The sequence below is a fragment of the Erithacus rubecula genome (assembly GCF_903797595.1).
Source record: "Erithacus rubecula genome assembly, chromosome: 3".
In the NCBI taxonomy this organism is placed as follows: domain Eukaryota; kingdom Metazoa; phylum Chordata; class Aves; order Passeriformes; family Muscicapidae; genus Erithacus; species Erithacus rubecula.
In genome coordinates, this window is record NC_136689.1 from 22,698,135 (window position 1) to 22,721,761 (window position 23,627).

The following is a 23,627-nucleotide window of genomic DNA, read 5'->3' on the forward strand; positions in this document are numbered from 1 at the left end:
TGCAATATCACAGCAGTTTCTGAGGTATTTAATTCAGCTTTTTAAAAGCTGTATATAATTCCAATGCAAATTTGAGCACACATTCTTGCTTCTTACAGATTCAAGGGAGAACCTAAGAATAACAAAGCAGGTGCTTGTAGAAGGTGACAGAAGAGGTCCTCTGTTTTGATGCTTATCATCAATCCAGGGGCTGCTGTTTCTGAAAGACCTCCAGGTTACTCTACAGCCACAATTATTCTGGATGATGGAGGATGCACTGAAAACTCATATGCTGTTTGAGCCCTGATTAACCACCTAGCACAGGCCAAGCCCCTGGAATACAAGCAACCTGAAAAGCAGCAGCCTGACTGAGAGGAATTTGAATGCCCTAGCTGTCAGACACTGAAAATGCAAGGCAAGGGGCCTTGCTAAAGGCTGAAAATACATCTGAGCACTGATGATGTTGCTTCCACCTCTCAGGACAGAACAGCAGTGCCAGCACTTGAAAGGAGTTCAGAGCTGTGATGGTGACAGTGAGGAGCAGGGGAGACAGAGCAGTAGATGCAAAATATTTTGCTGTGGTTCTTTTACTGGCATCAAGTATTGTTGTAATGACTTTTGAGAAACTGACACATTAAAGCCTCGTAAGAAAATACATTTCTGTGTTTCACAGGTAGAGTTGGGACCAAACAGTTTATCAAAGAAGGATCAAGAGATGACTTTTAAAAGGAAAAAACTTCCACAATTTAACAGTACCATGAATTCCATTGATAAAGCAAAAGAGCACAAAACAGAGGAAAAAAAAAAAGCCTTAAGAAAAACAAAAGGCTAAATTGGCTACAGTTGACAATACTAAAGCTGCACTAAGTAAATAAGCAGCAGATATGTTAGTAAAAAGAGATATTAATAAGAAAATAAATTAATTCTTTTAAATTATTTGAATTGTGTTGTTCTAATGTATTCAGGGAATACTATTACTAAGATAATCTACAGACCTTTTAATGTAAACCATTCTATATCCATGCATGCAACAGAAAGCAATTAGCAGACAAGGGAGTAAACCAGAGTAAAACAGTGTATGGTTCACTCTCATGTCCATTTGTATCTGGATTTATTATTATGCATAATTTCTTAAGTAAAAAATTATTGTCTCTCTAAATCACTTTATAAAAAGGAAATGCTCAGCAAGAGAATGAGACCAACATCACTGGGAAACAGGGTGCAAACATCTACCAGTCTGTCTATTGCTATGACAGCATGGTCAGTTGACATGACAACACATGCTTTGAGCAGTACTGTATGAAAATTTTGTAGACCTGTCAGCAGGAGAATGCATTTTTGAAGTCAGAGTACCAGTGTGCAGAGTAAACTTGCCATAAATCTTGACCTTGCATGATCCACCAGCCCTGAACTACCGAAGAACTTAGCTGCACTAAACTTGCAGCATGCAAAAATACCTGGGTGATTTTTAAGAATACACATCACCTACAGCTTCACCTGCCCTATCTGCCCAGTATCTTTTCTCTTATACTCAGTCAGCCATTACCTGGATAGAACAATGTCTTCTGTTTAAACTCCCATCTGGTTTTTAGCCATGTAGTGTGAACTCTACAACTTAGGGCCCAACACGGTCCCCTTGGGCACTTAAGAATCCTTACATATATCACAATCTCTCCTTCCCAACTTTCTAGTTACCCTTAAGTACTCAATTCCTGAATATGGTTATGAATTTGATTATTCTCTGAAAACTGGTCATGATGTATTCTAAAGCATTAATGACAAGATTTTTTTGTCCTTAAAATCTGAAATTAACAAACTGTGGACTGTTGTTTTCCCAGTCTTAACCAGGAGGACTAGAAAACAGCAATAGATGTGAATAGTTCATGTTATCTTAAAAATAGAAACAGTAGTTTAACACCAGATATTTAAACTGCATGAAAACAACTTTTAAAAAACTCTACATCTGATGAAAGAATTATTTATGGATTCACCAGAACTGCTCAAAATTTTCTGAAAATGGATCAGATGTATCTGTCCACTTTCAACACAAGTGGTTAGGTGGTGAATGCAGTTGCCACATTCAGGTTTAAGTCAAGCGAAAATCGAAAAGATGTCTTACACTTTGTGTGCAGCTTTCCACAAATTTGTCCTGCATGAGGTTATATCACATAAAACCAGAAATGCAGTTCACAATGCCTTTTGTATACACATGATAAAGAGAGTGCCTTAGACCAGGCTTTGATGCCAAATGTATTCCCAGAAATACTCCTGTGTGCCATGATGCCAGTGGCACCACGAACCTCAGACAAAGGGAATTCCTCATTTACTTCTGCAAAACCTGGAAGGGAGCACTGTGAACTCAAGCAACCTTCCAGCAGCACTGTACTGTGTCCTGTCACCACTACTCCACGTGCTATGAATGACATCCCATCTGCCCAAAAGTAAACAGCACTCAGCTGATTTCCAAAAATCAAAAGACAAAGGCAATTGCTCTCATGGGTAAGAAAAACAAACAGGATCTGGCCAGGTTTTGTGAAGAAACCAGATCTACATACATAAACATTGCCCTCTTTTTAGGTTGCATTGTGGACTAAAAACTGAGTGGCAGAGTAATAGATACCTTTAAGAGAAAAAGCAAAGCATGATATTATATTTGTTCTAAAACCAAAGTATCAAAACTATGTGACTACAAAGTACCTAAATTCAGCAGAAAGCAGATTTAAGGCTTTCAAGAAAACTATCAACTTCATAAAATATAGCAGTCTTTGGTTTCCCATCATCAGACAGGTCAAATGCCATCCATCTGTACCACAGCCCTGCACAGCTTGTGAAGCAACAAGTTCTCCTCTCAGCTCCCATGGAAGAGATACAACTCCTGTAATGGAGCTACTCAGTGACTGGTGGTTAGTTTGGATGGGTCATGGAGGTCTTCATTTATTCAGGGCAAAGAAGTAAGTTGACTGAATCACTTGGGGGAGGGTACTGTCTCTCCCTGCTTGCTCTGGAAGATGCCCAAATGACTACGTAAGATAAGATGCTTTAATTTAAGTGAATTTAGAAGAGATTACTCTTCCCCAGAAAGATTGTAACTGATCAGTTTTACTTGGCTGGATTACAGATTCTGTTCAGTTAATTTCTGAAGTTATTTTAAAATATTTCTTCCATGCAGAAGTTAAAACAAAATGAGAGAGAAGTCAAAAGAAAAAAACCACCTCTGCCTTATCCACCCAACCCTCAAAGACAAGATTCAATCCTACATAGCTCAGCATACAAGAGCCTTTACCTAGACCTCATGAAGTCAATGTATGTATTTAACTGCTTTGGCACAGATCCAGGATTTCCTTTAATTTGAAAGGGAGTTTCACCTGTGACAAACTTGCAGGATTGAGTTTAATATTCCTGTTTTGAAGAACAGAAACAAATGGGACTAATAAATCTTCAATAGAAATTTACAAGATTCTTCTAGTTTAATAAATTTAGCTGGGGGCAATTGCTCTTAAACACTCGATACATAAAAAGGGATCCTTTCTTCTATTAGCATGCAAATTCCTTACATGTTTCATCAGAACTACATCTTGCAAGTGTTTTAAGAAGTGGATATCATAGTGGTCTTTTTCCCATTCACAGCCACTCATATCTGGCCACACAAGATCCTTGCCTGTCCTGTCACCTCTTCTATGAAGCCATCTGTTTTAAAATTAATTCATAGCACATGTAAAGTAAACAAATAATACCTATTTTTTTAAGATTCTCAGGTGCTGTTTTCCTCCAGTTCTTAAGGTAGATGTCTGATACAAGCTTCCTTCCTTCCTAGCCAGTTTACATGGCACAGTAAGCCAACCATTTAAAGATTAATGCACATGGAGTGAAGTATTCCACAGGCTATACAGCTCTTTAAGTATTTCCTTTAAACTCTTGCACACATATGTAAAAGAAAATAAATTAAAGATTATTTGAAGAGTAAGGCAATGAAAATTAGGTGTTAGTAGCATTTTGAGTTGGTAATAAATTTTATTTGACTGTTTTATTACAACAGGGCAAAGGCAACTGTTTCTTTTGGGGCGTCTTTTAGCAGCATGAGATTAAGGTTTACTTTTTAATGTATGGGTAGTTTTGAAAGAAATTCAGCATTTTGTAAATTACAGTTTACATCAGATGTAAACAAATGGCAAAACTGCATTTTTATTGTTTTGCATACATCATCTTTCACATTCTGAAAGAAATGAGCAAACTTTAATAAATCTTGCAAAACAAGGTCTGTTTCCTGGAGAGCTAAAGCATTTTTATATGTAGGCAAATGAAAACAAGGTCCATGTATGCAGGTGGTGCCAGCAAAGCAGGGTGTGCTCTGTGATGCCCAGGCAGACAGAGCTGAGGGAGGCCTGAGCACAGCAGAGCCCATGGCTGAGGCTCTGGGGGCTAGCACGCCTTGGTGGCTGCCAGCCAGCTCACAGCATCAGCAGAGTCGCGAGGCAACTGCCTAGGAGGGAGGCAGGGCTGGCTCCCATCTGCTTGCAAATACTGCAAGGACTTACAAAGCAGTGGGCATGGATTACTTGAGATCATAGAGAAGTCAGTGAGAGCCTTAATCTGCCAGGAATTACTGCTTCAGGTCTGAACTGCTCTTAAACTGTTCCATACACCATGAACTACCTTTCTCACTTCAGAATTTAAATACTGGGTGAGACAGAAATTGTTCTAACCCTTTATAAGCCATATATTAATTGTTTTATTCATGTAAATATTTTCATTTCAAGAATGAGTCAAGAGACAATGAAGGCTGGAGGAACTGCTCCTCATTATTTTCTATATTCCATCCTAAAACTCTGCAACCACCCTATTTACCTCAGTTGGGAGAAATAGCACAAAAATACCACAGCTGATGGTCTTGAGCCTTTGTAGAGTTGACTAAACAGGCAATGGTACACACCATACATGCCCCACAGAACCACCACAGCCTACAAAAGCCTTTACTGTGGTCAGCCTGCCCATTTCAGTGACACACTACTTTTTTTTCCTAATCTTCAGCTTTTTCTCATCTAACATCTCTTACTTCTAGTTCAGTGCTTCTGTTTATCTTCAACCTTAAAAAGCAGTCAAGGAAAAGACAAATTGTCATAAATATGAAAAGTATGTAATCATATTGGACATCACCAGTTTTTCATGTGAATCTTCAGGCTTACTGCACCACAGGTATTTAATCATGGTGTCACTGAACCACCAATGTTATCAACTGCTGTATCATATAACTTCTGAATTTCTGTGTGAGTGAACAGTTACCAGTGATACTGGCCTACAAAGACAGTTTCTTTTACTTACATGTCTAACTCACAATGGAATAGAAGGAGGCAGGAAATAAAATCAGATTCTAAACTCAAGGACTAATTAAATGGAATAGATACAGGGAATACATTAAGGGAATGTATGATCTTAGGTAGTAAAGATATGGCCCCATTAATTGCATGGAGGAAAAAAATCATAAAACTTTCAAGGTAAGTTAAGTGATTAAGGAACAAATGTCCCAAATTATGAAATAATCTATGTATTCAGGGTAATCAGTACATTTGGGAATCACTCATTGTCCAAAGTCTCGAAGATTCTCAATGACTTCTCAATGATTTTTCGATTAGCATCCTAAAGCCTAAATCACAATACACGACTGGAAGAAAAAACTGAGACTAGATGCCTGCATTAATAAGCACAAGAGACATTTATATTGAGTATGTGTACATACTGTAGATATTGAGAATGTGAGATATGTAGGCCGCAAGACGCTTCCCACTCTTCCACAGCAAATGCAGAGCTAGGAAAGCTCCAGCCCTGGAGCTTTTCCTTATGGCGCACACTAGTTTGAGAACCTTACCATCACCCAGGTCCCTGAAGCAGTAGGATATTCATGAAAGAAAACTCCTAAGTTATTCCAGGAAGCTGACCTCTACCATTTTACACAGGATGTTAAATAGACCCCAGCTGTCTCCACTTAGAAGTGACTTAGTTCACATTTTTTATAAAGGTCCATTCAGCTGCTTTCTTGAGTTATTGCAGAATTGAAATAACTTTCTGTGAAGAAAGACAAACTATTCAGTGATTTCCCTCACCTACTTTTCATGCAGGAATATCTTGGTTTTCAAACATCACAGCTGGCATCTAGATGTTCTAATATAAAAATCTGTGTCTTGATTATGAAAATATTTGACTGACCAATAGCTGTCTCAAGTCCATTGAAAGAAACATACACAATAGAGCTTTCTTCTTTGCTAAATCCAGGTAGACACAGCAGTCTTCATTTCCATGGATGCCTCTGTATACAAGCACTTATGGTGTATGACTAAGGATCTAAACTCAGTATAGTTCACAATTTCACCACAGAAGGCAGAGAAGTAACATGGATTTAGATATTTCAAAGCAAAAGAACCCTTTTTCAGGCTTGTGAAAATAACAGTGATCAACGCATTAGGAAAGCCATGATAACCCACGTCCATTCAGAAGATTTTAATTTTATTTCAAGAATTCAACAGACTTCAAAAAAAGCCTCCATTTAAAGGCTGAAAATGTTATTGCAATATTTTTGTATAAAGGATGTGCTCTGGGATGACCGTTCTTGAACTGAGTGACTATTGCTGATTAGGGATGGCAATTTCATGCTTGAAAGAAGAAAGATTAAAGTGACCTTGAAGTTTGAAAGATCTGAAAACTTAAAAATCAACAAAGGAGTCACATACTCACATCATCTAAATATTCTCTAAAGCCCTTGAAAATATATATTTGTACTACAAACAAGAGAAGAAAAAAGACATCTACCAAAAAAACCTGGTTGTGCTGCTTTTAGACATTGACATTCCCTGTTCAGTTACCTGCTGCCCAGGTGAGGGGCAGCCAAATAGATGCCAAAAGATGCCTGGGCTCTTTGCCACAGACATTAGGATTTACAATTTTTATTTACTCTTTCCAGAACACATTTACTAAAATGTACTATTTTATTGTACTTAAGAGTGAGACGGAGTTTCAGTTTCATCTTCCAATTTTCAACGTCATGCAACTTTTTAAAAACCATTAGCTTTTGGGATGGTTTGTTTCCTGACTTGTTCTCATACCCTTTCCATTTTTCTTAACTTTTAAATAGACAACTGTTCACACATTTTTAAAGCAAAGTCAATGAACTAACTGCAGTCCTATATGTCTAACAATACTAATCCATGTTACAAAATAATAATTCTGAAGCTAAATGCTGTCAAATCTTGACATTTTCATGACTTTCCACATATACCCACATGTGTAATATGCATATCCAAATAGCTTAATAGAGCAGATTATTTACTTTACTACTATATTGTCTCAGTAGTTCCATAATAAAACTGTTTTCAAACCTGTTATGCCAAATTATAAAACAGACACTTAACATAAAAATCATGGAGCAGGATCTTTTAGCAGTATTGACTGATTTTAATTTTGAAAGCTGTTACTGAGCAATGCGGGCTCACGTTTTAAAAAATAGAAACTCCCCCAAAATTATTCCAAGAGATAAAGATATAGCACCCTCAAAAAAACTCAGGTCTTGGATAATTAAGACTGGAATGTAAGTTAGACACCAGAGTTTTCCAACTATTTACAACTGTACAATCATGCAATTTGCCCAAAATTAAATTGAGGTAATGAAACTATTTGCAGGATCAAATTTTTTTCAATAATGACATAATAAACTCACTTAGGGGCAAATCCTGTATGAGATCAGCATGGCAGAGTGTAGAGTAATGACAAAACGAGAAACCACAACTAAGAAAGCTTTGAAAAGTGCCTTAAACTACTTGTAGACAGCACGAGCAACCATCTCCAATGCACACTGTCAGTTACTTTTCCTCTTGTGAAACATGAACCATTTTTGACCAAAATGGCTTCTGCTGGAGCTTAAAACTGGGTGCAGGGTAAGCAGGCAATGTCCATCCCTCCCAGCTACTATCAGTTCCTTCAGCACTTTAATGCCAAACGCAAACTAGAAGCAGATTGTCAGAAACCATTAAATTTCACAGAAACCCACCTTCTCCTTTTAGAGAAAGTGCCTAATTTTTGCCAAGTGATAAAAGCAAGTGCCTTGAACAAGCCTTGATTGATTACCAACAATCCACATATGACAGACTTCAGTTAAAAAAAATTTCCCCTATAATTCTCACTTTGTCTTCCATGTAAATTCTCAAAGTACAAGTACACTCTGATTTCAATACTAACTTTTTGTTGTCCCACACCCAAAATAACTTCCTATTTGATTTTGTGACATCTGTTATTTACTGTACAAACTCTCTACTAGCACTTCCTCTATTCTCCTAGCACTTTTCACCTTCAAACCTTACTGACTGGCAATAATTTCACTGAGATGGACCAAGCTACAGTTAGGTGGCCACTCTACATTAGAATAGAATAGTTGGGGATGGAAAAGATCTTAAAGATCATCTAATTCCAATCCCCCTGCCCTGCACCCTTCACTAGACCAGGCTACATCCAGTCTGCCCTTGAACACTTCCATGGATGGGGCACCCAACACTTTTCTGGGCAACCTCTTCAGTGACTCACCCACCCACACAGTAAAGAATTCTTTTCTAGTATCTAATCTAAACCTACCCTCTTTGAGTTTGAAGCCATTCCCACTTGTTCTGTCACTACAAGCCCTTGTAAAAAGTCCCCCTCTTTCATTCTTGTAGGCTCCCTACAGGTACTGGAAGGCCAAAAGAAGGTCATTCCAAAGCCTTCTTTGTTCTAGGCTGAACAAGCACCAATCTCTCAGCTTTCTCTCACAGGAAAGGTGCTCCATGCTTCTAATCATCTTGGTAGCCCTGCTCTGGACTTGCTCAAACAGGTCCATGCCCTTCCTGAGCTAGCACCCCAGAGCTGGTGCTGTGTTCCAGATGGGGTCTCTCTCAGCAGAGCAGAGCAGAGGGGCAGAATCCCCTCCCTGCCCTGCTGCCCACATTGCTTTGGATATAGCCCAGGGCACGTTTGGCTCTCTGGGCTGTGAGTCATGTCCAGCCCCTCATCCACCAGTATCCCCAGGTCCTTCTGGGCAGGGCTGCTCTCAATCCCTTCACCCCCAGCCTGTGTTGATACCGGGAGTCGCCCTGACCCAGGTGCAGGACCAGCACTAGGTCTTGTAAACTTCATGAGACTCCCTTGGGCCCACTTTCTCAAGCTTGTCCACCTGGGCTCCCTCAACAGTCAAAATGAGCATTTCCAGAGAGCATATCACTGTATTCCAGCATGGGCACTGAGGGTGAGTGGGATGAATTATTCTCCTAAAGCATATCCTCACTCTGCACTCACTCTGGGAGGACCCTAAATGACTGGGATGGAGAATATTGTTAATATTTAGATGATTATAGTGTCTACTCACAATTATCTCACATCCCTATCCTGTTATGCATGGCTATGTTAGCTTCTGTGAAACCATCAGAATATACTGGAGCACAGCCATAAAAGGGTGAAGAAGAAAGTCTGTTGTCTCCCTTGAGTATCTCCTATTCCTTCAGAGTTTAAGAATCCAATACTGTCCTGCTGCATCTAGCACCCAGGAAGAGGATATAGATAAAAACAGCAGCCAGGATTTCAGTGACTGGAGAGAGCATGATGTCAGAGAATGGTGTATGACCCAAGTAACAAAACCCATACTTCTGTTTTAAGTACCCACCATTTCAAATCTAAGCCTTTTCATATCATTCCTCTTGACTGCTAAATTTTTGATTATTTCTTGTTTCTTAATCTCTCTTTTCTAAAGCCTATTGTTACTATGTCAAGTTTGGGAACCATCCTTTTTCCAAAAATGTCAGACTTAATTATTGTGGCCACTATGACTGTGTGTCTGGACTATTAGAATTTCTTAAGTCAGCTGTTGCAAGTTACTTCAGGCCATGTTGAGAGTGATCTCTCTTTTTTGTGGGAAGAGGAAGAGCTATTTCAGTCATTCTATCCATAACTTTTGTCTTTAAACCTTGTCTACTTGTCTTTAAAAGTTGTCTACCATGAATAGTGTGGTTAAACTATACTTTATGAATATTTTCATGAACTTCTTCCAGAATCGTAGGCTCAATCAATAGGCTCCTTTCATTGATGTACAGGACAGCAAAAGATTATTTGCTTTCCATGACTTAAGCTTTTCTTCTGCAGAATAGTCTTGTTCACTCTCAACTTTGGCCTACAGGAAACCAAGCAATTTTTGAACTTATTTTCTTACAGATATCACAATACCCTTTTGATTTGGGATATATTAACATACTTTAAATGTCTTCTAAGAAAACTCCCTCATCAGCATCATTCACATGTCTGCCATTTATCTACATCCACAATTACAACTCATTTTTAATCAAATGGATTACCTGTATCTTCTGTGCAAATCCTAAATTCTTGTATTGACATAATCCTCAGTTGCAGTCTCTTTTCTGTTTGTATTTTTTTTTCACTTCTGCACAAATATTTGCTTCTGAAATAACTGACATTTCTAAATGATGTTTTAACCTGACCAAATAAAATTTAAAAGTAATAAAACCTTCTTGAGTTCTTTAAGAATAGAGGCAATATGAATAATAAGCAACAGAGAATAAAAATGCCAGATAACACCTTTTTTTGTTTTAAATGATGACACAAACATAAAGGCAGTATGATGAATGGGATTCTATGCAATGAAGATATAAGAGGTGCTCAGTTCTGCAAAAGTATTAACTTGTCTAGGCCCTGCCTTAAGTTTAGTGAGACATGTCATTCTAATTTTCAGACTACAGTCATTGATTCCAACCTGTCTGGATATGGGCATTACTGCTTTGATCAAAACTTGTTGCTCAGCATTTTATAAAAAGCAGAGATAAACAGTGAAGCAACAAATTGATTAGAGATGTCTGCAAGGAAACCACAAAGATCAGTGGGTAGGCCTATCTCCATTAACAATCTAGAAGGTTATCTAAGGATAAACAACACACTAATTAAACTGCAGATGTTGCCTAATCTCTATGTCATAAAGTTCACAAATACAAAGTATGCTCTTAGATAAAGTCAGCAAAACGAGATTCACTTTATAATCTACTTCCTAGCACAGAGAAGTAATACAGGTCATTGACTTTCACTGTCCTGAAGGAACCTGGAAATCAGTAATAAAAGGTTCTAGTGCTGTGTTAGTGAGTAACATTAGACATACATTTCAATACTGTACAGCAAAGTCTCCAACTGTAGCTGTAGCAGCATTTGCACTAGAGGCATTTGCCCTTGAAGGAGATGTACACTGCACTGAAATGACTGTATCTGCAATGCAACCTGCAGCTCAAGAGAAAACCTACAAGATGCTTAGCTGACCACACAGAAGCAGACATAGAGTATTTCAGAGGATACATACTGAGCTAAAGAGGAATTATTTGCGGTGCAAAAAGGGAGCATAATCAGAACTGAAACAGAAATGCTAAATCTACTTCAGCAAAAAACTAATGAATTTTTATACACTTCAGTTTGGTGAACTCAACAGTTGCAGCATCTAAACTCTAAAGAGTGAAGCCTCAAATATGCATGCTTAATGGGACACCTCTGCACAGTCTGCCTGTGTTAATGCATTTTTGTTCATCTTAACATTAGGACCCTATGATTTGAACAACCAAAGCTGCTTGAATCAGTGTAGCTCTTTCAACTCACCAGTGGAAACTCAAGCCCTGATTCTGCAACTCAGCTAGAAGATGTGTAGGTAATTCTGCCATTAGCAGCAAGTGTTAGACTGATAACACAGATGAACAGTTAACTATGCATATTGCTTTTTGGAACATAATACAAGAAGAAGCAGAAAACTCTTCCTTCAGTTTTAACCAGTCCTCTGGTTAAAATGCTGTATATATGATGATGCACTATGAAGAAGTCAGGGCACTTAAAGATCCAAACTGTATTTTCTAGAGAAGACCAGTTGACTACAATTTATTGAATGTCTGTCAGTTATGAGACATATTTATATTCTAGACAACCATGAGAGTTTTTCTAGTAAAATTATATTATCATCAGTGAGGAAAACTGAAAAGCAAAAATCAAACAGAATACATAGTGCTCTATGTGAATCTTAAGTTTCTAATTTGATCTTTAATATGCTAAATAAAAAAACACTCCAATATATTTATAAAATGAGGAAAAGGGCAGAAAATCGAAACGCCAAAAGAGTGAATCTTACTGAGACTTACTAAAAGGGATTCAATTTTAGCTTGGATATAATGTATCTATGAGAATCCCGCCATATTTCTATTTATAAGTTGGATTTTATTACAACTTTATTCAAAATACTGTTGCTAGGCATGTTTTACATCTGTTGTAAATGTAAGATTTTCATATCCTATGTAGGTTTTTAGTATCATGGTGTTTTTAAAAAATGTATGCTTCTGTATTTCTATGCATTAAACATTTCCAATTTTTTGCAGAAAAAGGATTTCAATTCCTTGTCACAACGAGGGGAAGTTAAATGTGACATTCAATGGCTTCACAGCTCTCCCTTTTTATTGGGAAAGAGTATGCAAGGTCCTCTAAGGTTGTTTCACTTCAGTGGTAGCTGTGTATCCAAACGAGTCCTCCCCCAAACATCTAAGCACAGTCAGTACATTCCCAACTCCTACAGCCAAGTTGAAGTGAAAACCGTCTTAGTTCAGTAATGATTGAGGTGGTTTGCTCTAATCAAATTAAACCAGCCAAATGTTCTTTTCAAAGGTAACTGTCTACTCTGCAGCTGTATGCAAAATACCACATCAAATGTGGAAAAAAAAAGTGATAGAATTCTATCCTTACAGTAGAGCCCTGGCTCCACAGATGAAGAGAAACAAAAGCAACAGTGCAGCTAGGAATTACGATCACAGAAAGCTCCCAGAAATATGCTAACTTAAGAACAGTGAACAAAGTACTGAAATTTCCAGTTTATAATTAATTGATTTCAGGGAAAAGGGAGTTCTCTGGCATTGTTAAACAGCAATTTATCACACTGACCACACTTCAAATAGATATTAAAAGACCAGCCAAAGTTTCACATAAAAGAGAGAAAAAAAAAATCACACAGGCTTTTCCATTCTATTTCTCACTTCATTTCTCTGTTTCTATCAAAATATGTAATATTCTGCACTGACTAATGTTTCAAAAGTCCAAATTCAATAGGTTTCACTTAAACTCAGTATGATTCATCTACACTAGAACTGAGTTTTCTATCATTAAATATGGGAAATTCCTGTAAAGATGAACTCATGTCTGAGTTAGTTTTTTATTTTCTTTTATTAAGAGAAGATCAGTCAGCTGTTAATGATAACCCAGAGTAATAAGCAGTTAGTGTTGGTATGAACCCTTTTAAAACAGTACAGAACTTTTTGATAAGCTCATAGATCATTTGCTAGGTATGTCATGGGAAATCCACTCAAGGACAACTCTATTGCAAATCTATGCAAATTGGCATACCCTGTATTTAGGTGTGTGAAATGTTCACCTCATCCCAAAAATTATGCGAGATACTTCAGATAAAAACCCATAGAAACCTATCTTCTTCTGAAACCCTAAAAAAATCTAAAGTGTCATAGGAATAAGTTTCTTACTACTTATATAAAATGTTCTTTATTCTGCCTAAAGAAAACACAACTGTGCTGCTAGAAATTTAAGGTCTGATTTAGCAGACTGTTTACTTTTTTGTTCTAATGATGGAACAGATTTTCAAAGGTAAAGGGGAAATAAATGCAAAACTCAATACAATAATTTTAATGCAATGAGGTTATTTTAAAAAGAGTTCAGAAATCAATTGTCACATTTCCACTCTTTGACAATCATTTCATCAAAAGCTTCCTAAATGGCAGTTTGCCAAATGGAAAATGTCAAAGGACACTATCAGAAAAAGTATTCCTTGGAAAATTCTGAAGTGCTTTATTTATTAAATACAAATTCTTTAGAGTTTAAATAAACACCTGCTAAATAATTCTGCCTGCATAATTAGAAGTCTTTTTCAGAATATAAGAAGATATGAAGAAAAGGTACATGTGGAGAAATCTTCTCTCTTTTAAAAGAAAAAACACAGCTTAGTTATGTATGTATATGGGCAAAAGTATCTTCTGATAATTTGTTAGATCATTAAGAAGTAACTTGTTCAGCAATACTGGAAAATAACTAGACTTCATACCAAGCAAACTAAATCCTCTATATACAGCCAAGTTTTGGAATGAACTGCAACTTCTATTTTATTCACTGTTACAAAACTTTATAGAATACTTTTCAAACTTCAGAACATCACCTATAGTGATGAAAACCACTCCTGATATCAAATTCATGTTACTACTCTTGTCAGGATAGTTATATTACTTATTCTGCATGATTCATTTTTAATAGAAATATTCTCAAGAAATAAGGCTTTAATCTAATACATGAATAAAAATCAGTAACTGTGATTGATATTCTGATGTATTTTGTCCCTGAACTCTATCCAGAAAGATGTTTTAAAACTCAGTGCACTCTTAGTATCATAGCTATTTCTATTTGATAATGCACTTAGACCTGAGCTAAGCTTCAAACAATGGCTTAAATCCCACCAAGCCCACCTGAGTGACTTAGTGCCTTGCTAAGTCACAGACTTCAGGTCCAGCCTGCTCTCTTTCAAACCCTGGGAAAGCAAGCAACTTTTCTTCTTGCTGCTCTGCTCCAGTGAGAAGTGAGTACCATGAAGAAAACTGCAAAGTCCCAATGAATCTACCCTGGCCCCTGTCTGTAAGTGTGGACTATTCACTCTCCTGGCATTTAAACCTCTTCAAGGCTCAGTTTTGAATCCTGGATCCCACTCCACACCCTTGCCTGGAAGTCACAGCCTGCCATCAGCAATGGTTATTGTCAAAGAAGGTGGTTTTCCATTCCAGGCAGGACCCAGGAAGGCTAAATGTCTTCAAGAACAGCACAGACATGACCATCCACAGATTTAAAGAAGGAAGAGAGCACTAGACATAATCTAAAATTACTAATATTTACTCATACAAAGACTGGAAACATTTTTTGTAAAAAACTTAAGATTTAGAATTAGATAAAATACCTTTTCTAAATGGTCTTGTATTCACTCCAGAAAGTGAATTTCCTGAGGCTCTGAAGTCCATTCCATAGTCAACCCTTGCTTCCTGAAATACTCTTATCTTGTCCTGTTTCTGCCAGATCATATATTAAAACTAAACTATCACATCCATAACTAACAAACAAATCATGATTGGCAACAGTATCCTTGTTTTCCCTGTACACGCTCATTCTGTGTACTGTAAGGCTGCAAGCAGATGATGACAGGCCAGCATTCATGCCCACTCTCTACCCAGTGTCCTCTGACCATTGACAAATTTCTCCAAGTCCTACATGCCCTGTTCAGTGGCAGTCCCATCATTCCCCTTTGCCCTCCACCCACCAGAGAAGTATTTCCAGGCAGGCAGTCCCTTCCTCCCCAAGACCTCAGCAGTGTCCCCCACAGTGGCCAGTCAGTGCAGGGATGATCTCCCTTGCCTTCTGACCAAAATTGCTCTCCAGCCTGGAAATGCCTTTCCCTCGCCAAGGCACTTCCCGTCTTCACATCTGCTTTGAAGACCATCCTGTTTGTGTGAGACTAAAACTGACTCTGAAGCTCATTCAGTTTTTCCTTCCCATTACTCATCCATTTCTACCTCAGCTGAGATTCATCTGCCACACAAATACATGGCAAGTTTCAAGTTCAGTTCCTTCTGCTCCACTCCATCCCTGTATCTTATTTTACTTTTTCTGCGTGCAAGACAATCTTTCTAACTAGCAATGCAAAGATCACCATTTCTTTGTCTCTAGGGGCTTGCCGGGTGCCATACTGATTGATGCTACACAAAAATAAATTGTATCACACAATACAGCACATTGCTGATGTGCAAGAATGACCTCACAGACTAGAAGTTTAACATTAACTTGGCAGAAAAATGAAGGAAGGAAGCAGAATTCATTAGAGACAAACACCCCCTAAAATAGAAATGTTTTACTTGACAGGATGGAACATCTCAATGAGTTTGAGAAGATCATCCTTTCAATTTATTAACAGTACAGTAATAATGCCAGAAGCCAACATCAGCATCACCAAAAATCAGAAAGAGAAATAAAACTAGCTACAGCCTCTTGAATTTTTTCTCCTCTGTATGCTTCCCCATTATTTCAGTTTAACAAACAGAAAAAAAGCAAAACAAATACATGTTCAGATTGTTTTCCAAAAGGTTAACTAGGTACTGATGATCTGCTACTGATATGTTCTGAATGCTCTATCAGGTTAGACATGGAACTTTAAGACACCTCTAAAAAGACCTTCTAAGAACAAGGAAATTTTAAACCCCAAGTCAATTAAACACTTCTGGGACCTTTGAGCAAGTCAAGGAAATGCTGGTCTTTATGTCAGCATGTGCAGGGCTGGGGGAGTGACCTGTGCACCAGCCTCTCTCCCCAGCACTCAGATGGCCTTGCCAAGGCAATCAGCTCATCAGCTCCACCAAGCACTCAAGTGCAAACCACGAGACAACAGCATGGACCACTGGACTGCAAAGGCAGGGAAAATGCAGCATGGAATGACTGCTGTACCACAGCAGCTTACAGTGCCATTTATAGTTCAATGGATATAAAATAACATAAAAACTTGAACATGGCATAACTGTGCAAATAGTTGTAAATACTGTGCTCTCCCCTCCACTGATTTGTATACAGAAAAGAATGAGGAATAGATTTAAACTTCCAGTTAGGTGGATCATTCTGCTGAACCTAAGCTGACCAGCTGGGGCACGTATTATGCAAAGTAACAGGAAAGAGAGAATCAAGATTTTTAATTCTTACATGGTTATGAGCACTTTGAATGGCAATATCTCTTGACACCTTTGAAATAGCAACCCAGACTATATTTTAATGTCTCATATTCAATAACTGAAGTTATTTTAAAATTAAATAGTTACTAAGCCATGAAAATGCTAAAGAAGTTGTATTTATAAAAGAAAAGCTATGAGATAGGAAACAAAAATATACAGCTTTGCATTTTTGTTCAATTTGCTTAAGGTTTAGTGCTATTTAAACTGTTAAATACAAATATGATAGAAAATAAGCATGCCAAGAACTACAGTAGTCTGTCTTGCATATCACCTTCCCAGAGAGCAAATTCACAGTTTGATGATGATGAAGATGGCGAAAATGATTCATCTGATTACCAGCAGGAGAGAGATAAAATGAATACAACATACAGCTGAATTTAGCATTATAAGCACAAGAAGAATTTTTACAGATATCTTGCAGCAGGGCACTACACACAGGAATTTCCTGAATCTAATATGTCATTTATTCCTGGCAAAGTCTGTTCTTTATCTACATATATTTAATTTTTCCCAACTAGAACAGCACTAAGAGCCAAACCAAGTTTTGCCATATTTACCTACAGTATGAAAGTTTCATTAAAGCATTACATCTTATTATCTGAAAGAGGAGCTAGAGGAGCACCTTGATCATCCTACCAGCTACAAGGGACTTTTCCAAGCCCACAACATAGCTATTTTCAGATTGACTTACAGTAAGCTTTACTCTTGAAGATTCTATTTTTAACTTTGTTTTGTGAAAATAAATAGAATAGAGTAAGGTGTCCTGGCAGAGAGGAGCTCTATAAAAAGGGAAAATGCAAACAGCAAAGGATTTTAAGCACATAGGAATTATCCTAACTGCTTTTTCCCCATTCCTTTCTTAAGAGTCTTAAAAAAATTGAAATCAGTCCTCCTTATTCCCACTACAATACAAAATTCTTTTTTCACCCTGTGTGGCTTTATTCTGCAGTGAAGTCTTATCTAATTTCATTATCTTTGGAAAAGCAACTGTGCTGCGAAAAATACATCTCTTCATTGTACAAATATGGAAATTACAGACTTGGAACAATGGAACACAAAACAAAGCTATCACAATTAGCACGCAGTAGCATGGAAAAATATGAGAAATATTATGCTTAAAATTATTCTGTGCTATTTAGGCAACTCTGTCTTAGTAAAATTCTCTTCTAACCCTAGTGCCAAGCACTGGAAACCAATTTTGGCACTATTTCTCAGAGTAAGTGAATCTACAATTGTTAAAACAATCCTGGGCTGGATTAGCAATGCTAGTCCTGAATCCGGGTTCTATGACAAGCAAAGCCATGGAGCTCTACCTATGCCTAGAAAGTACTGGGTCTTTCCTTACCAAACTGTTCTTCACATTTATCAACACTTAGTGGCAACAGAGAAGCCCTGGGCTCTCTGCAGAAGCCTAGAGTCACCATTTGAGTTGAAAATGACACTCAGCTTAAGTTCATGTGGCCTGTGACCTCTGCTGTTAGCTGATGCCTGAGTACCACAGAGAAGCACAGGGCCTCTGCAGCTCATCTGCACAAAGTCTGTCTAAATTTTGACTCGCTGAATGGCTGCTGGTGTGCATTGAGTAATTCAGGGATCACACATGCCCCTACTCAGAGGTAACAGATATAACACATTACTTGCAGTTCCAACATAGCTCTCCCAGGCTAGCTGCTTGTAATATGCAGAGAAAAACTAAATGTCCTTTCCAAATCAAAAATATTTGGTTTTAAATATTTGTGCTGTTATCCCAGTGCTGTGCAAACAATGTACATTTTAATCCAGTATGCAGACAATGCATTTGGAATTGTTTTTATTTATTAGCCTGGCCTTGATAGCAGTCTCCAGAATGCATGCCCAAACAATTAAAATATTTTGAGCATAATATGTTCAATAAGTACAGTTAGATCAGCAGCTTAAAATTGCAGAACTTCTTTTATAGTATTTCCTTTTCTGAGTATATTTACATAATACAAAAATAGATGTTTAATTTCAATAAATTGCAAACTCTTCTACCATATTTTGTAACAGAACTAGGCCATTTAAATGTTTTCAAATATTTTTTCCATTTGAAGTATATGATTCTGGTCACTCCAGAGGGCTCCTAATCTCCTCCACAGATTAAAAATATTGACAAAAGACGTGAGTTTTTGAATAGCATTCCTTACATTTTAGAAAATACAATGTTTGAAATTGCTATCTTCTGCCTTTTTGTGGAAAAATGTGTCTAGCCAATATCCCAGGCACCCAGACACATTACCAACCAGCCCCTTGTGTCTGAAATGCTGTTTATGGCAAAATGTACAGGCTTTACAACACCACTCTGAGGACCTGGAACACTCACAGATTTTTATATTGAAATTACATTCTCATACTGCTGGCTGAAATACTCACTGCTTTGCAGAGAACTAGTTTTCATTCAAGCTTGAAACAATATTTGAAGCTTCAATGTATTTATGCAATGCTCTGCTGAGGTTCAACTGCACCTAAATCAGGCAAAAGAAGCCTGCAATTGCAGTCAGTTGATCCAATAGCTCTTTGGAAAACAAGAATTCTATTTTCATTATTTAGCTGCATTCAAGATTAGAAAGCTCTTAAAAAAATCTTTTACATCATGTGGGAAGATGTCAGGGGTAGAAAAAAAGGTAAGTATTATGTTCAATTATTCCAAAACAAGATTTAGCTTTCAAACATATAAATACCTAAACCTGGACAACTAAATCCTTATTTTCTTCCATAAACTAATGGGTTGAATTTCAAAGATTTTCACAACTCCCCACTATCCCTCTACTGCCAAGCCGTAACTGTGTGTGTGCTACTCTTAACCAAGCTACTAGATTCAGTGATAAAACATATGATGCCCACTTTTGGAGCACACTGACTAAGCCTCTGGCATTACTAGGTGCCAGCCAAAATAATGGTTATTAACTGAATTGTGGATTTGCTTGATGAGCAATGCAAGTGTGAGCTGCAGCCTGTATGTGCCCCATTGCTCACTAAAGTGAGACCGATGACATGCACTCCATGATCACCATTTCACTTTGCCTATTCAGTTTTGACATAAAGGAGTCTGTCACATTACACTGCCTTGAAATGAACAAAAGTTAATTCATCTCTAGCGACTGACTCTTGTAATTTAAATATTATTCTGTCTCATCTTTCCTCTTGCACCTAATAAACACCCCCTGATCTCAGACCTTACAAAAAAAGGATGACTACACGTGCAATGCAATTTGAAATTCACCCATAAGTTCAGAGTATCTATTTCTCTAAGACTGAATGATTCTTGGTGTTGGTGAAGTACAAAAATGTGTTCTTTCTGCTGTGCAATATGTGCATAAATAACACAAAGAATGAGAAATATTCTTATTAATATCACACCACCAGCAAGAGGCTGGCCAGTTTCAATCTGGGTATCTGCAAAGTGAAACTTACTTTTTGAAGTCCATAATTTTAATAAAAGACGCTCACAGGCTGCTGAAGGTTTCTAGCTACAGAAGAATGTAGGAGGTTACAGTAGGGCTATAGCTTTATCATTGAGAGCACAGGCCATTTATCCAGGATTTATGCTATTGATACAACAGAAAGGACATCCTGGGGACACTGCCACCATTTTGTGAGAAAAAAAAAGTACACCTGTACTTTTGCCCTCTTGGTAGCATGATCAGCAGCTCATGGTGAAAATTAGTACCAAACTGTACTCAACCATAAGGCTGCCTGAAAAGTTTGAAGTCTTAAGCTGCTGCCTCTCTTTAACACAATCATCTATAGCTCTCTATAAAAGCACCTAAAAGGCAGAATGCACATTCCACTACTCTTCTCATTGTTGCCATTTCTATGATGAACAGAGCTGCTAAAGACTGCTAAAGCAGCTGGCAACACTCGTAGTTCAGACAAAACCAGGGAGAGGTTGGGGTTTTCAAAATTTTCTCTCATGCCTGAGGAAATAGTATATATATATGGCTCCTTGCCCATCCATTCCAACACTTAAATCACACACCTATGCCTCTGGAGATGGGTGTTTGTGTGTGTGGGAGGCAATGCACAGGGATGAGGTGAGGTCTGGCAGGCAGCACCATGGCCTGTTGAAACCTCAAACCACACTTCATGCACACAGTTTAGCTCTCACTTCAGCCACAAACCCAAACTACTGTCCATTCCATCTATGCCCCTCCAACTCTCGCTCGCCCAATTCACACACTAACCCCAGGACCGCACTGATCAGGACAGTGGTCCCACTTCCTCACCTGACCACGTTGGGGTGCTCGAACGTCTCCAGGTGCCTCAGAACTGCCACCTCTCGGATGGTGGACAGTGGCATCCCCTCCTCGCTGGTCTGCACCCGCACTCGCTTCAGCGCAACAAAGCGACCTCCGTTCTTCAAGTCTCGGGCTTTGAACACCTTCCCGTAGGCTCCTTCCCCAATCTCAGCCACACATTCATACTGCTGGTCAGCCAGGTTTGTGCTGTCCTTATCCATGTTGGCACCAGTCCTCTTCCCCCTCTCCAAGTGCCTCAAGGTGGCTCTCAGTCTCACTCACTTACTGAAAACTTTGCTTGGGTGCAGACAGGCACTTGGTACCTCTGCCAGAGAGGCAGTAGGAAGCTCTTGCCCTCCTGATCTTGCTCCTTTTCTGTACTGGCCACAACGTGCCTCCTCTTTCGGCCACCAGGAATTATCATACAGTCTTTGGGAGCATTGCCTGTGTAAAGCCAAACAAATCTGGAGGACAAACCAAGCAAGAAAAGTGAGTTTAGTTTACTTTACTTCATGACTTTGCATTGTTCAAAACCTGCTAAAATTAAGCTAATGCAGATACGCAAAGAAAAATCGTGGTGGAAAGGAAGATGTGAACCGTGAGGGTGACATATGTATCAATATCCCCAAGTGCCTGATACACTATAAAGTTATTACAGTCCGTGCAGAAGGCTAGGCACTCAGCTAGGGAGCAGCAGCACACTGAGGGGTTTTACTGAGAATGGGCTGAAGATGATGATCCTGTGACACATGGGTGATGGGGATGGCAGAGCTAACTCAGCATGTGTGAGAGGAAGTGTACGCCCAAGAACTTGTGTCAGGATTTCAGGACTCAAAAGTTTACTTCATTGAATGTTGTGAAGTTTGGATATGTCTTTTGCTATATTACTGTCACTTGGCTTGTAAATAATAGCATTTGGAGGTTTCTGCCTTGGTCTGCTCTCTTCTGTGCTAAGTTCTTCATGAACAGATCATGATCAAATTGCAAGAAACAACATGCCTGTGGAGATGCAAAATACATGCATATTTAGATGACAACAGTACATTACCAAGCACTGTGCGCTGAAGCAGATGCAGAAATAGGCACTTTAGCAAATTTATTAACATGCAAGGGTGTTGGCTGTGGATACTGCTACATGTGTCACTGGTAGCTCTTTGCAAAGGAGCATGGTCAAAGGGATCTTCAGAAACAGCGTGCACTCCTGCAGAGCGAATGAGGTTGGAGAGCTGAAGCACTTCAAAGGGATCTTCAGGAACAGCGTGCTCTCCTGCAGAGTGCATGAGGTTGGAGAGCTGAAGCACTTCATTCTGCATCCAGTTTCATCCACTTTCTGCAGGACTGGGCAAATCCTCTTCCCTCACAAAGCTCCACACCAATTCCTCCCTTCCCCATGACCCTTTCTAATACAGTGATACAGACCTCCAGGACTGTAGCCCTCTCATATTCCACATTTTTACCGTGCTGGGATGAATGAGTCCCAGATAGGTGAGTCGGGGATCCCTTAAGTGGAATTCAAACACAAAGCGCCAGGGCTATTCCGCACACTTGGGCACACTTACACCTTAGCAGGAGGTGAAAAGCGCCATCTGAAATAAACCTGTGCCCACTGCGCATCCCTTCTGCTCGGCTGCAGCCAGAGGCGGCTCGTGCCTCGCCGGCTTCAGCTCCCAGCACAGCTGGCACGGCACCGCACGGCCCCGGCACCGGGCAGCCCCGGTCCCCCGCCGGCAGCATCACTGGGCGACACCGAGCGCGGGGCACCGAGCCGGCTGTGCGGGGGATCCCTGCCCGATCCCGGTGTGCGGGGAGCCCCTGCCCGAGCCGGGTCCATGAGGAGCCCCTGCCCGCCCGACCCCGGCGCGGCCGCCCGCGCCCCCTCCGCCCCGCGCCGCGGGCAGGGCGCCCCCCAGCGGCGGGCAGCGGCGCCGCGCGTGCGTGGCGGAGGAGCCGGCGGGCCTCTGCCCCGGCGCGGCCGCGTGGAAACTTACCCGTGCTCGCCCTCCCCGGGCACGGCGGGGCTCCGGGGCTGCCCCCGGCCGCCGCTGCTCCCGCCGAGCCGCCGAGCTCCCCTCCGCGGGCGCCCCGCGAGGGGCGGGGGGCGGCGGCGGGGAACACACGCGGGGAGCCGCGTCCCCGCGCTTCCTCTCAGCGGACGGGGCGGAGAGGGGGGCCCGGCTCCGCTGCTCGGCAGGACGCCGAGGGGACCCCCCCGGCGGCTCCCCCTGAGGGCACCCCTTCCCCCGCGGGCCCCTCCGCGCCCCCGCTCCGACCCGCGGGGCGCGCTGCCCCGGCCCGGCCGCCGAAGGGACGCGTCCGCGGTGCCGCCCGCGGGGAGGGGGGGTGCGCGGTGCGGGTTCCCGGGCCGGGCGGGGAGGGGGCGGCGTGTGGGCCACGCCGCGGGGCCGGGTGCGCGGAGCACATGGGCACCCCGCGTTACCTGGTGTGCGCCACGGCCGCCTGCACCGCCACCAGTTCCCCAAATAATCCTCAGCCCCGGGGGGTGGAGGGCGGGGGAGGGAGGGGGTGAGTCCTCTCTAAC

At 40.3% G+C, this 23,627-nt stretch overlaps 1 protein-coding gene across 3 annotated transcripts in view; it reads right to left on the reverse strand.

The window, feature by feature from the left end:
* Window positions 1-23,627, reverse strand: part of CDK6 (cyclin dependent kinase 6) — a 126,238-nt gene that overhangs the window by 102,123 nt on the left and 488 nt on the right. Inside the window, exons 1-2 of one of the 3 annotated variants that reach the window (XM_079301039.1) lie at window positions 23,526-23,591; window positions 21,077-21,552 (exon numbers count right to left, since the gene is read on the reverse strand). In XM_079301039.1, the coding sequence (XP_079157165.1) occupies window positions 21,077-21,309 (233 nt within the window). In that variant the 5' untranslated portion in view covers window positions 21,310-21,552; window positions 23,526-23,591. Of the gene's footprint in view, window positions 1-21,076; window positions 21,553-23,076; window positions 23,501-23,525; window positions 23,592-23,627 lie in introns of those variants that run through there. The other 2 variants (XM_079301038.1, XM_079301037.1) reach the window with 2 other exon arrangements.